Source organism: Arvicanthis niloticus, chromosome 22 (genome assembly GCF_011762505.2).
Source record: "Arvicanthis niloticus isolate mArvNil1 chromosome 22, mArvNil1.pat.X, whole genome shotgun sequence".
NCBI lineage: Eukaryota > Metazoa > Chordata > Mammalia > Rodentia > Muridae > Arvicanthis > Arvicanthis niloticus.
In genome coordinates this window covers 4,972,966-4,987,758 of record NC_133429.1, presented here as the reverse complement: position 1 = coordinate 4,987,758, position 14,793 = coordinate 4,972,966, and the positions used below count along the sequence as shown (strand labels likewise).

The 14,793-nt window shown below is 37.2% G+C and overlaps 1 protein-coding gene across 3 annotated transcripts; it reads left to right on the top strand.

Moving 5' to 3' along the window:
- The first annotated feature begins 1,107 nt into the window (after positions 1–1,107).
- Positions 1,108–14,228, top strand: LOC143435956 (uncharacterized). Of its 3 annotated transcripts, none has more exons than XM_076919730.1 (4): positions 1,108–8,441; positions 9,419–9,545; positions 9,754–9,808; positions 10,653–14,228. In XM_076919730.1, the coding sequence occupies exons 2-4, from the start codon at positions 9,512–9,514 to the stop codon at positions 12,061–12,063; spliced, it is 1,500 nt and encodes a 499-aa protein (XP_076775845.1). In that variant the 5' UTR covers positions 1,108–8,441; positions 9,419–9,511; the 3' UTR covers positions 12,064–14,228. The 3 variants fall into 3 exon arrangements, with proteins under 3 accessions (XP_076775845.1, XP_076775844.1, XP_076775842.1); XM_076919729.1 differs by having other exon boundaries at positions 1,108–8,504; XM_076919727.1 differs by having other exon boundaries at positions 1,108–9,545.
- The last annotated feature ends 565 nt before the right edge of the window (positions 14,229–14,793 follow it).

The following is a 14,793-nucleotide window of genomic DNA, read 5'->3' as shown; positions in this document are numbered from 1 at the left end:
TTGAAGATGCTTTCTTTTTCTATTCTGTATTTCTGGCTTCTATTAAAAAACAAACAAACAAACAAACAAACAACCTCAAGTGTCCATAGGTGTGGTAGTTTGAATAGGTACAGCCCCATAGACGCACGTGTTTAAATACTTGGTTCATAGGACTTGGCTTTATTAGGAGGTGTGGCCTTGTTGGAGTAGGTATGGCCTTGCTGGAGGAAGTGTGTCACTGTGGGGCAGGCTGTGAAGCCTCCTATGCTAAGCTATACTCAGTGTGGCACACAGTCTCCTGCTGCTGCCTGGGGATCAAGATGTAGAACTCTCAGCTCCTGTAGGACCATGTCTGCCTGCATGTCACCATTCTTCCTGTTATGATAATAATGGACTAAACCTCTGAAACATAAGCCAGCCCCAATTAAAAGTTGCCCTTTCTAAGAGTTGCTGTGGTCATGCTGTCACTTCACAGCAATGACACCCAAACTCAGATAATAGCTGTGTGTGTTTATGTCTGCATCTTCAAGGTGATTTCATTGATCATTGTGTCTTGTCCTGTATCATGCTGTTTTTGTTATTGCAGCTCTATAGTACAACTTGAAATTGGGGATGGTGATACCTCCTTGGCAGTTCTTTTATTAGTCAGAATTGTTTTTGACTATCCTTGGTTTTGATGGGGATTGCATTGACTCTTTAAATTAATTTTGATAAGATGATCATTTTTAATATATATATATATATATATATATATATATATATATATATGATTTTTGTGACTTAATTTTGTATCCAGCTACTTTGCTGAAGGTGCTTATCAATTGTAGGAATTCCTGGTGGAAATTTTAGGATTATTTTGTATTCTATTAAATTGTCTGCAAATTAATGATACTTTGACGTCTTTCTTTCCAGTTTGTATCTCCTTGATTGCCTTTAGTTGTCTTATTGCTCTACTTAAAACTTGAACGTACATGTATAGATATAGAGAGATATGTATAGATATAGAGAGACATGTATAGAGAGACATGTATAGATATAGAGAGAGTGCACAACCTTGTCTTGTTCCTGTTTAGTGGAATTAGTTTTGAGTTTCTTTACATTAATTTGATGTTGGCTATGGTCTTGCTATAAACTGCTTCTATTATCTTGAGATATGTCATTTATATCCCTAATCTCTCTGGGCTTTTTATTATGAAGGGACACTGGATTTTGTCAAAGGCCTTTTCTGCAGTTAATGAGATGATCGTGTGTTGTTTTTCTTTTCTTTCAGTTTGTGTTTATGTGGTGGTTTACATGTATTGATTTATTTATGTTGAATCATCCCTGCATCTCTCAGATGAAGTCTACTCAATCATAGTGGATGATCTTTGTGATGTGTTCCTCAATTCAGTGTACAACTATTTTGTTGAGAATTTTTGCATATATGTTTATAAGGGAAATTGGTAATTTTCTTTATTGGGTCTTTATAAAGTTTAGATATCATGGTAACTGTTGCCTGGTAAAAAGAATTAGGCAGTGTTCCTTCTATTTCTATTTTGTGGAATAATTGGAGAATGATTGGCATTAATTATGCTTTTGAAGTCTGGTAGAATTCTTTACAAAGCCACGAAAACCTGGGGTTTGTTGTTGTTGTTTGTTTAGTGTGGCCTTCTGATTCCTGGATTTCTTCGGTGTCTGGTATGTCCTTCATTTCATATTTGTCTTTGTTAATTTTGATCTTCTCTCTGCTTTTTACTTAATTTTTACTGTTTTTTCTCAAAGAACCAGCTGTCTGATTCATTGATTCTTTGCACTTTTGTTTTGTTTGTTTGTTTTGGTATGCTGATAAAGTTATTAGTATGAGATCTAGTCAGGTTTTTAATGTAGGCACTTAGTACTGTGAACCTGCCCCTTAGACCTCTAATATGCCCCATAAGTTTGGGTATGTTGTGTATTCATTTTCATTCAGTTCTAGAAAGTCTTTAATTTCTGTTTTGATCCTTTTTTTTTTTTTTCCTATCAGTAGGGAGTTATTCAGTTTCCATGAGTTTGTAACCTTTCAGTTGTTTCTGTTGTTGATACCCAGCATTAATCCAAGCAGATAGGATAGAGGGAGTTATTTCAGTTGTTTTGTACCTGTTGAAACTTGCTTTGTGTCCAAGTGTGTGGTCAGTTTGGGAAACTGTTCCATGGGGTGCTGAGAAGGCATATTCTTTTGTGTTTGAGTGTAATTTTCTATAACTACCTATTAAGTCCATTTAGTTTATAACTTCAGTTAACTCCCATGTTTCTCTATTTAATTTTTGTCTCTGTCATCTGTCTGTTGGCAAGAGTGGGGTATTGAAGTTTCCCACTATCAGTGTGAGGTTCAGCATGTGATTTAAATTGCAGATGTGTTTCTTTTACAAACCTGGGTCCCCTTATGGTTAGGACATAGATGTTAAGAATTGTCGTGTCCTCTTGGAGGATGTTTTCCCTCTTTGATTAATATGTAATCTTCTTAGTTACCTCTTCTAATCAGTTTGGTTTGAAGTTTATTTTGTCAGATGTTAAATGGCTACACTGGCTTGGTTCTCAGCTCCATTGTCTTGGAATATTTTGTTCCATCCTTTTAATCAAAAGTGATGTCTGTCCTCCATGTTAAACTGTGTTTCCTGATGCAGCAGAAGGATGGATCCTGTTTTTAAATCCAGTCTGTTAGCATGTTTCTTATTATTGGAGGATTGAGAACATTGATGTTGAGAGATACCAATGAGCAGTATTTGTTGATTCCTGTTATTTTGGTGTGTGTGTGTGTCTAAGTGTCTGAGTGTCTGTGTGTGTGTTGCTTGCTGGTCTGGGATTTATTTCCTGTGTTTTCTTGGATGTGATAACTTCTGATCTTGAAATTTCTGTAGGCCTGGATTTGTAAATAGATACTGCTTAAATTTGGTTTTATCATGCAAGGTCTTACTTTCTCCATCTATTGTGATTGAAAAATTTCCTGGATATAGTAGCCCTTTTGTATAACTTTAACCTTCAGTAAAAAGGTAGGTATTATTCTAATAGGTCTGCCTTAATATTCTATTTGGTCTTTTTCCTTTAAAGCTTTTAATATTCTTTCTTTGTTCTGTCATTCTATATGTTAAGAAATTCCCAAGGCAAGTTTCTTTTCTGATTCAGTCTATCCAGTAGTTTTTACACTGAAAATTTTCTTTTATGATTTTGTTGAAAATACTCTCTGTGCCTTTGACATGGGTTTCTTCTGCTTCCTCTGTTCCTTTTATTCTTACATTTGGAGTTTTCATGGTGACCATATTTTCTGGATGTTTGTTCTAGAAGTTCTTTAGATTTAACATTTTCTTTGTCTGAGGTATCCATTCCCTCTTTTGTGAATCCAATGCCTGAAATTCTTTCTTGCATCTCTTGTAGTCTATTAGTGAGTCTAATATTCCTCTGAGTTTCCTGTTCAAAGTTCATTTCCAGATATTATCATTATCATCGTCATTATTATTTTTCTTCATCATCATCATGTTTTTTCTTTATTCTATTTCCACTTTTAGGTCATGAACTGTTTTATTCATTTCCTTCTACTGTGTTTTCTAGATTTCTTTCAGAGATTTTTTTTTTCTCTTTGAGGCCCACTATCATGCTCATAAGGGGTATTTTAAAGTCTTTCTTATGCTTCGGCTACATTGTAGTACTCAGGGTCTTTGGTGGGGTTGATGGGCTCTAGTGTAGACATATTGTCCTGTTTTTGTGTTGCCATCTAGGAATCTAGGTTTGGGAAGATTTGTAATTCTTGGTGCTGATATTTGGTCATCTTTGTTGTGTCAGTGTTTTGTTCCTTGGTTTCTGTTGTCATCTCTGGTTCTTAGGTTAGTGTGGTGGCTGTGTTGCTGGATAGCTGTGATTACCAGGGCTTCTAGGTACAATGTGTTTGTAGGTATTGTGAACTAATGGTAGTAACAGGGTATGAGTTAGGATAGGAGGCTAAAGGGCCCAAAGGAGGGAGGAAAGCAAGGTGTCCCACTAGGGACTGCTTTGTCTCCTGGGAATGAGGGCACAGAGTAAGGAGAGGTCACTACAGAGCTGGGGATAAGAATGGGGGATTGAACTTGGAGGGACAGAGGGAAAAGTGAAGGTCTGTATTTAGCCTTTCTGCTTTGCTGGCTGGAGTGGCCCAATGGTTAACAGAGAATTCCTTATGGATTGGGGGACTGGGTTAAAGCAATGAGTGGGGTGAAGGAAGTTTGGAGAGGAAGATCTGTGTGATCCCTTGGAGAAGGAGACAGAGAGGAAGGGGAAGCTGCAGCAGATGGTCTGGAGTGTCCAGTGAGTTTACAGGGAAGCCTGCTGGGGTTGCTGGGGTAAAGCAGTGAGTTGAAGGAAGGAACTGTGGAGAGGAAGATCTGTGTGATGCACTAGGGTCGTGGGGGAAGGGAGGCTGCAATAGGTGGTCTGCTGCATATCTGGGTATAAGGCTGGGCATTGGTCTTGGAGGGACAGAAGGAGAGGTGAAAATCTGGGTTAGTCTTCTTCTTTTCCTATTTGGAGTGGCCAGTGGGTTCCCAGGGAATGCCTGCTGGGGTTGGTAGCTAGGATAAAGCAATAAATAGGGGAGGATGTTTGGGGAGGGAAGTTGTGTGTTACATCCACTGAAGATAGGCCACAGTAGGTGATTGCTGCAGAGCTGGGAGTGTGATTGTGGGATTGGATTTGGAAGAGAAGAGGGTAAAGCTCTTCAGGTAGCCTGTCTGCCTCCCTCCCTGGCTGGAGTCCTTAGTCTTAACTGTATTTCAAAGAGTCTGCCAAGTTTTGTGTTTATTTTCATGTGTGGTTATTATGAACTGCTTTAGTTTTTGCATGTGTGGAATGGTAATTATTTTTCATCCTGTTTTTCATGAATTTTGCCATTTCAGTGGGTAGTTCATTCCTTTCAGAGTTTGAAATACACCATTTCATGCTTTTCTAGCCTTTAGGGTTACTGATGAGAGATGTGATGTTATTGTGATAAATGTGCTATGTAGGTGAGGTTAGCACTTTGCCCTAAATGTTTACATTTTTTAATTAAATAATTACAGTTATTTATTTTTTCTGTGTACATGTATGCCATGTCATGACTCAGACCTCAAGAAAAGATTGCTCACCAATAAATTGAGCTCTCTACCTATGGAGCACTGGTTCTAACACACCCAGCCCCTGCAAATGCAGGTGGCCAACCAAGATTTGCATTGAAAACCCAGCAATCCTTACCCTGGAGACATTTTCCTATAAAGTTCCACCCCTAAGAAATGCTGTATAAACCCTGTCTTCTAGTCAGTTCTCTGCTGTTTCTCCCCGGGCAGAGACAGCCACCCTCCTGAGTTTTCCCCTCCCAATAAATCTCTGTGTGAGGTTCGTTGGGTGATATGACCAATATTTTTTGCCTTTGACTGCCAGGAAGCCTTTCCCTCAGAGATGTAACATTTGCTTTAGGGAAAAACCACTCCTTTCCCCACTCTCACCCTCTGCTGAGCTATAACATCTCCACTGGGGAAACCTTTCCCCTCAGAATTAGAATTTCTAGTTGTTTGAGTACCCAGGAAGTTCAAGAAGCTTGCAGTTTTGTTTTATTTTGGTTTTTGAGACAGGATTTCCCTGTGTAGCCTTCACAGTCCTGTTGGGTACAGGGAGAAGTCTAGAAACCATGTTTCAGAGACCAGAAGCCTAAAATGAAAAGCTTTATTCTTTTATTTTTAGTGTTCCGGGAGGTAGCCAGTTAGGGATTTGAACCCTGTCAGGGAAGGGAAAGAACATTTATAAAGGCAAAACAAAACAAAACCACAGGTTGGGCAGGATACAGTCTTGACCAATCACAGGTAATATACAAGGATATTTCCATTGTGGTTTTTGACCTGGCTTAGAGCCAACCTATTCAAGTGCATTGATTGACATTTGTGGTTTGGGCTTATCTGGGCCACCTAGGCCTGGGATCATGAACTTAGTTTAGTTTGACTCTAGGAGCACGATGGATAAGCTGTGTAGATACAGATGGCTGGACTCAAGAGCAAGATGGATAAGCTGTGTAGATACAGATGGCTGGACTCAAACAACTGTCTCCTTAGAGTACCGCAGTGTACATATGCACATCCAAAACTTGATAATAAATATGAAAAAGACATCAGTATAGGTCCCAAAGTTCACGCTTTATTAACTGAATCCAAACTTATCAAATTGGATAAAATGTTGGAGAAACAATTAGGATGGCCAATTATTTGAGTGCCAAGGAAATTCAAGGAGCTTATAATTTTGTTTTGTTTTTCGAGACAGGGTTTCTCTGTGTAGTCTTATAAAATAAGGAATATGAAAGGAAGGAAAGGAGGAAAGGAGAAGAAAGAAATTAGAAACATCATGATCGAGACCTCTTTAGTAAGATTAAGAGACCAAACTAAAAGTTTTTGGCATGTAAGTGGGTATTAATGTGTTTCCTGAAGGAACATCAAACTTTTGAGTTCAGGCTTGTAGAATGTATGTATCAAAATTTCATAATGAAACACACTGTTTCCTGCAGTTTCTGTGTTCTAAAAAGAAACCACATTTCAAAGATTTATTAATAACTAATTTGCTAAGGATTCCCATCAAATTTAATGACCAGTGGTTGTGTATTTCTGCAGTAACTACTTTGGAAGATGAGGAAGAAAAGTGGTGAAACGTGACATTAACCTGTAGGCATAAGTTTTTGTAACCTATTTTTAATGAGGGTTCGACCTCTCCTTTAGTCTATTACCCAGCAGAGCTAGTGGAAGAGAAAAGTTACTAGGATATGGGGGAAGTGGACCTCTTTTGTAATAGTTCTTTGGGGTCGAGCTCGATCTTTTCTTTTAGTAGTTTAGTCCCATAGCAGACACCAGTTATGACTTAGTAGCTGTAGACTAGTCCTCCAGGCATGCAGATACCACATTTATCTTCTGAGGCATTTGTCCCTGCATGTGACTTTGTACTCTGCAGTCTAAAAAATTTTTGTTTCCCTCTCTCTCTCTCTCTCCCCCCCTCCCCGTGCGCGCGCAAGTGTGGTGTGTGTGTGTGTGTGTGTGTGTGTGTGTGTGTGATGTGGTGTGGACCTTTAGTCCAGTAGAGATTCCTGTAAAAGGCTCAGATCAAATGAGTAGATGCCAGAAAAGATACTCTTGTACCATGTGTGGTATACTACAGGTTTCCAGCGTTTGTGACCCATTATCTGTACTAGGGGTAGGCTTTTGGTGATGTACAGTTCTTTTAATCATTTCTGCTCACTCATGTTCCTGTAAGTAATCCCAGTAAAATACATTGGCTTTCCAAGTTAGACTTTGATGCTATCCTTATTTTGGTCTGTCATCAGTTCCCTATCCAGGATAAGTAGACATTTATTCATATCTCTTCTGAATTGGTTTCAGACAACAACAGATCCAACACCCTTATCTCAATACCAAATATGTGCATGTATATTTGTGTACACACAGACACACAAACACGAAGTGATATATCAAGGAGTGATGAGGACATTCTGAGAAATCTGTTTCTCTTGTATCATTGTCTATTGACATTCTTCAGTAAAATTATAATATTTATATACTAGCATAAGAAATTACCCATGATGGATCTTCTTTAGAATTAAATGAAGGTTGGTCTGAAAACTGATTCTGACCCATTCAGCTCTTTAAGAACCTAGTACACCCTTCTTGAAGATATCTTCAGTGAAATTATAAGTGTGTTCATTGACCTAATAACAGGGTTTTGTTTTTTGTTTGGTTTGGTTATTCCATGGCTACACATACACACACTCACACATATATAACACATACATACTCGTATATGTTATCTGTTATTTGGGAAGAATTTTAAACTCTCTATTTGTAAGTTTTCTCCTCTATTATGACCTTGTATTCCTATTATGATATTGGCCTCATATAGGGCAAAAGTTGTTTTGCTTAATTATATACAACTCGGGACCACTTGCCCAGAAGTGGTAATGCCTACAATGGATTGGGTCCAAATAATGTATGGCTATGCTACCATCCTGTGGAGCACAGAGAGTGGGGGTCAGGGACAGTCTTCAGAAATTGGTTTTCTTCTTTCACCTTACGGGTCAGTGATGCAACTCAGGCGGCCAAGCTTGGCAGCAAGCTTTCTTATCTGGCCTTGGTGTAACACACTTTGACAACAGATATTTCATATTATCATACCAGATGAGATTATTTATGTTTTTATTTTATGAGCATTTTATGCATAATAAAATAATGATCATATCTGCCTTCCATTTTCCACCTCAAACTTCCTGAATGTCCTTCCTAACATGCCCCTCTCCCAACTTCATATCTTTTTTTTTCTTCCTTACAAGCCATTAAACTCAATTAATACTGCCCATATGGGCATTGGTATGGTACCATCCACAAGCATAGGAAACTACCAGTGGCCACACCCTAAAAGAAGAGTGCTTCTCTGTCCTCCAGCAGCTACCCACTGCCACCAGCTCCTCAGTAAAGGTGGGAACATGGAGAGAATTTCTCTATTTATGCCAGAATTTTGACTGGCTTGATCTTGTGCAGGTAACCATAGTTGTTGTAAATTCACAAGTATAATAGCCATGTTATGTTCATAAGTCAGCATTTCATAGCACTCATGGCCATCCTCTGGCTCTTAAATTTTTCCACCTCTTTGTTCAGTGAGCCTTGGAGAGGTGGAGGTGGAGCTGATAAAAAATGTTTTTAAGGGGTGACATTCACAGTCTTTCTTTTTTTGGGAGGGGGGTCAAGATTTTACTATGTAGCTTTGGGGGTCCTGGAATTTGCTATGTAGATAAGGCTGGTCTTGAATTCACAGAGATCCACCTCTGCCTCTTGAGTATGAGATTAAAGGCAAGCACCACTGTGCCTGACACATTCTTAGTCTTTATAAGATAGAGTTCATCCAGATTTCAATGGGGTTTTGATCAGAGAAAATCTCTTAGCATATCAGAAGTAGGCAAAAAGTTGGAAAGATACTACGAGTACTTAAAATACTATATTGTTATAAAGCATTTCATTGTGGCAGTTCCCCCTTTACTGTTAAGTTGGTTGTTTCTATTCCAATGAGTGTCCTCAGGCTTTATAATTAACTACTTACTATTGACAAATAGATATTCCTACTAACTATGCAGGCGCCCTAGAGCTGGTGTCTACTCTGATGGATTCCAAGTTAACAAAGATTCAGTATACAGAGAGTAGTGAGGTTAACGTCAGAAGAGATAGTCATGCTCTGGTGTTCATTTATCATACAGTTCCATATTAGCATCAGAGTCGTGTGGCAGTGTGAGACTTAGAATGAATAGTGAATGCATGTTTACTATTTAGAAATACTAAATGCCAACCATGATGTACAGGCAATATATGAAGAACAAATCATGAAGTGAAGGAATCAAGTCACGCTATGGTTCCAGTGTTTTTCCACCATTAGTCTTGTAAATGTATGTGGATTATTTTAGGAGCCAGTGACCTTTGAGGATGTGGCTGTGAACTTCACCTTAGGAGAGTGGGCTTTGTTGGATTCTTATCAAAAGGAGCTCTACAGAGATGTGATGAAGGAGACCTTTAGCAACCTGATCTCCATAGGTAACAACACAGCATGATAACTTTTCCTTGTTCATTCAGAAAAATAACTGTTTCTTGTTCATCTGTGTACTTGCATAATTTGAAATACTGAAAGATGTTGGTGAATATTGTATGCCTTGTTACATTATACACAGGGCGGTGGGGGAGCTAAAATGTAATGATTTTTAATGTAATGTTGAATAATACTTTCTTTGGGTTTACCTTTCAGGGAAAACTGAGGAAGAAAATATTGAAGATTACCAAAATATTAGGGGAAATCTGAGGTAATGTATAATCAAAGAGAAAGAAAGGAATTTACATCAGATACTTGAAAGTAATAGGAAATCTGAGACCCAAGTAAATAATCCAAATTTATAGCTCAATGTGAACCGCATTGAACTTGACCATTCAGAACTGGGGGACTCCCAACTCTGTAATGGAATGTTACACAATGTCCTGCAACTTTAAACTGTATGAGACATTTTCCAATTCTCTCATTAACAGAAACTTTCCTTTGAGTACAAAATTATTTAATATATTCTTATCAACTAACTTTAGACTTTAAATATAAAATATGTGTGTTTGGGATATATTATGTTCTACCTTCAATAAAAATATTCAGCTATGTCAATTCCATAAAGCCTGACCCTCACCATTTTGCAGAATGAACATTCAGTTTTGGTAACTTTCTGGGAAAGACATGTTTGCCAAATATGAGCCAGCCATGAAATAAGGACAAGTAAAGAACAAAGCATAAAATGAGCAAAATAAACTACTGTGTATCTGCAGTGCTTTTCACCATTCTTTTTGTAAATGTATGTGGATTATTTTAGGAGACAGCAATGATATTAGAGAAACTAAGAAGACTGTGTGATGTTCTCAGGGCCTGCGGCTCAGTGTTCAGCCCTTTCAGGTTTATAAATTGTTGTGGCAGTAAAGTCAACACTCTTTTTTTCCCCTTACTATGAGATCTTTCTTTGTAGTTCAGGTTGACCTCAAACTTGCAGTTCCTCAGTCTTTACCTAAGTATTGCAGTAACAAGTGTGGGCACAGTACTCAGCCTCCAACACTTCTCTGAGCTAGCCAGAAGACTATAGTAGTATTCTTTTTTTTTTTTTTTTTTTTCAGCACTCTCGTGGTTGAAGGATTCTATGAATTTGAGCGTGGTATTCAGTATAGAGAAACACACCAACAGATTCAAGAGCATATTGTTAATAAGTACATGCCTCCTGGAGTAGTAGCATATGAAAAGAGTGTATGTGAAAATGATGCCATTGGTCTTTCCCAGTCAGATGTGCGCCTCAGAGTGCTCACTGTAGAGAAGCCGTGTGAGTACCAGAAATGTATGGAAAAGCCTATTAAGAATAAGAAATGTTGGAAAGATTTCACATATTCTGAGTCCTTTCTTACCCGTGAGCATCCTTCCAGCGAGAAACCCTATGGAAATACACGATCTAATGACCCCCACAGGAGTCTCACTTCTGATCAAGATTATGAGACAACACCTACTGGAGATAATCTCCATAGATACAAGCAACTTGAAACTGCTCTCATGACATGCAGTTATGTTCAGTCATATGAAAGAACCCAAACTGGAGAAAAACCATTTGTGTGTAAGCAATGTGGAGAAGCCTTTGTTAATTCCAGTCACCTTATCAAGCATTATAAAATTCATACTAGAGAGAAGACTTTTGCATGTAAATATTGTGGGAAAGCTTTCATTCATCCAAGGGCCTGTTATAACCATGAACGAACTCACACTGGAGATAGACCTTATGTATGTAAACAATGTGGGAAAGCATGTATTCATTCTTACCATCTTCTCCAACATGAAAGAAGTCACACCCGAGAAAAACTTTATGCATGTAAGCAGTGTGGGAAAGTGTTCGGACGTTCTTCATACCTTCGAAAACATGAAAGAATTCACACTGGAGAGAAACCTTATTTATGTAAGCACTGTGGGAAAGCCTTCAGTGATCCCACAACCCGTAACAATCATGAGAGAACTCATACTGGAGAGAAGCACTATGTTTGTAAGCAGTGTGGGAAAGCCTTCATCCGTTCCTCTCAGCTTCTGATCCATGAAAGAATTCACACTGGAGAGAAACCTTACTCCTGTAAACATTGTGGAAAAGCCTTCACCTATTCCAGTGCTTGTTATATTCACGAGAGAATTCACACTGGAGAGAAACCCTATGTTTGTAAGCAGTGTGGGAAAGCATTTACATGTTCCACATACCTTCACAAACATGAAAGAATTCACACTGGAGAGAAACCTTATTCATGTAAGGAGTGTGGGAAAGCCTTTATCCAACATAGGGCTTGTTACAATCATGAAAGGATTCACACTGGAGAGAAACCCTATGTGTGTGTGCAATGTGGGCATGCGTTTACTTTTTCAAAATCCCTTCAAATACATGAAAGAAACCACACTGGAGAGAAACCATATGTATGTAAGCAATGTGGGAAAGCATTCACATGTTCTACTTATCTTCACCAACATGAAAGAACTCACGGTGAGAAGAAAGCCAGTGGATAGAACTTATACCAATGTAAATCATTTGAGAGTCTTTGTACCCAGCTTGCTGTTATTGCAAGGAAGGAAGGAAGGATGGAGAGAAACCAAGAGAATATGAGCAACTGTGTAATTTTTACTTACATATGCAAGTATACATAGGATAAAAACCTGTTGTACCAGGTTTGTTGCATGCCTTTTATTCAACACGAGGGCAGTGGAAGTTTTGAGAATTATAACATTCAATAAACCTTAGCTACATGGATGGAGGGTTTAAACACTGCTTGGGAGATGTATGAAGTACAGTTTCTGACCAAATGAAATTGTCATTGTACAAAATAAAACTGTACGTTTTAAATAAGAGTCATTATTACATTTTTTTTTCATGTAGTTGAATAGTATAAGCAAGAAATATGAAGGGACAGAGGCATTTTTTTTGTAAACTATTACTGAAAACCTGAAATACACTAAAAACTTTAATAAATGATTTTTATGTTTGTTCCATTCTTAAGCATATACTTAAAAATAACTGAAAAATTTATAAGTATGGTTTGGCAAATAAAATAAACTTTGGCATTATCTCACCTGCCTGTTTTCTTCGAGGGCTGGAAAACTGGGGCAGGGCAGGAACTTGAGTCCACAGTTGAGAACCCCAGGACACTGCAAGGAACAATAGCAACTTTACAAAGAAACTACTTGAGCTTTGGTGATAAAAGTCTCTTTGGTAAATTAATTGAATTTCAATTTAATGGCTGCTGTTTTTTAAAGCAAGTAATGCAGTTTTTTTGTTTTTTTTTTTTTTTTTTTGTTAGAAGGCTGTATTGGATTTATTAAATTCAGATGTATTTGTAATCTTCCAGTATATTTAATTTTTAGGTACATTTTGAGTAATCATGTTTCTTGTAAAGTTATAAATGTATACTTGTAGTTAGTATTTTTCTGGCTGTTATTTTATGGCATGTTCATTTTCAATATTATTAATTACTTTGCAGTTTCCTTACATTTAGGTGCATACTTGGATTTTCTCAGAGTAACATTCTTACATAGATTTTATATTTTGTATCTTTAATGTATATTTTCTTTCAATAAGTTTTTGGTGTTTTGTTATTTATTTTGGATGAGTGTATTTGTGTATATGCGCACAGGTATGGAGAATATTCAAGAGTTGCTTCCCTGCCAGGCTTCCTTAGCAAGCACCTTTACTCTCTGAGCCTTGTCATCAGCCCAAAATATGATTTTTGTCCTGTTGTTTTCTTTTGGTTTTTGAGACACAGTCCCTCCAGGAACTCACAGTGGAGACCAGACTGGCCTTGAATTGTAGAGATCTGCCTCCCCGGTGCTGAAATTAGAAAAATGTGTGTGCTTCTATGCCTGGCTGACTTTTTATACATTCTTTTCCTTTTACATTCTATTTTCTAGTAAGTAGATTAAAGAATGTTAACTTTCCCATTTACTCAGGAGGGACATTCAGTTACCCTTTCATATTCCACATAGTTTAAAATTTAATTATCTTTATAAGTTAAAACCCATTGCCATGTTGAAGAGTTTGAAACTCATGTGTAACATGTACTTTTTACCTTATGCTTATGTTTTTCAACTTTTATTGCAAGTTTTTCATTGCTCATTAAAACAAGTATACCATGCTGATATAAGTAGTTTTTTGATCAAAAGAAGTAAGACCATACCATTTATTTCAATAAAATATAATGAATTCTAGTAATTTTTTCTAGTAAGATTAATTTTGTTATTCAGTAAATGTAATTTTTAACCTGCTTGATACTTGTTTTAAGTGAACTGATTACATTTTAATGTATTTTGACGTTTCTATCTGTTAAAAATACCTTTTATAAAAATACTATATAGTATATAAAAATACTATATCAAATATAGTTCTATCTTTTGATTAGTCTCACCCAGAATTCTATGATAGAAAGGAAGTAGTAATTCGTAAGTACAAGTTATCTCACTTTTAAAAGGTGGAGATTGTGTTTTCATGATTCAGATTATGTTGAATTTTCAGACAGATGTTCAGGATGTAACTGTCTATCCTAGTACTGAGAAGTACTACTTGCTTTTGCAAGTGTCACTTTTCTAGGCATTCAGACCTAATTGTGTGGACTTGCTTTTCCCTGTTTTATTTGCTGTCAACTCAGTATTTCATTAAAATATACTGAACTGTTTTCTATTAATAGCAGTGCTTCTTAGATTCCATAAGATTGCATCCTGAGAAATCCTGGTAAATGGAGAAAAATGAATGAGATGTATATTTAATACAAACTGGTGAACACTAACTCTTGGCCTACACTGTTACATTGCCTTTGTTACTTAGTATAAAGTTTGTTAAAAACATCAAACCATGTGTATTTTGTAATAGACCATTCATTTGAATGTAGTGGGCTATGTAGTGCTTGCTACTTTTGTGTGTATGTATACATATCTCCACAGCACATCACTCCTGCCGCTCCTAGTCATGATACCAGGAAATATAATTTATTATATTGCTATGAGCATAGGACCTGCTCTTCACTCTTGCTCTTTTTCTTTCCCATTGTCATGTATTTAAAAAATTGTTTATATCATAAGGCAGGTAAGTCAGTTATGCCAATGAAAATACATGACTCCAATCAGATTTTTTAAATCTGCTGATGTCCTTTATTATTGTAAAATAAGGTATATGTGTATATGAGGTTTCCAGTACATTCCTAGTAATGGACAGAGACAGTACCATTGTTTCAAACAAGTTTATGGTTTTCA

What these genes read in the sequence shown, in the direction of transcription:
- LOC143435956 (XM_076919730.1), top strand. Translation starts at nt 9,512, where the DNA reads ATGAAGGAGACCTTTAGCAACCTGATCTCCATAG. An exon ending in TAGCAACCTGATCTCCATAG is followed by an intron (nt 9,546 to 9,753) that starts GTAACAACACAG and finishes TTTACCTTTCAG; the next exon opens with GGAAAACTGAGGAAGAAAAT. An exon ending in AATATTAGGGGAAATCTGAG is followed by an intron (nt 9,809 to 10,652) that starts GTAATGTATAAT and finishes TTTTTTTTTCAG; the next exon opens with CACTCTCGTGGTTGAAGGAT.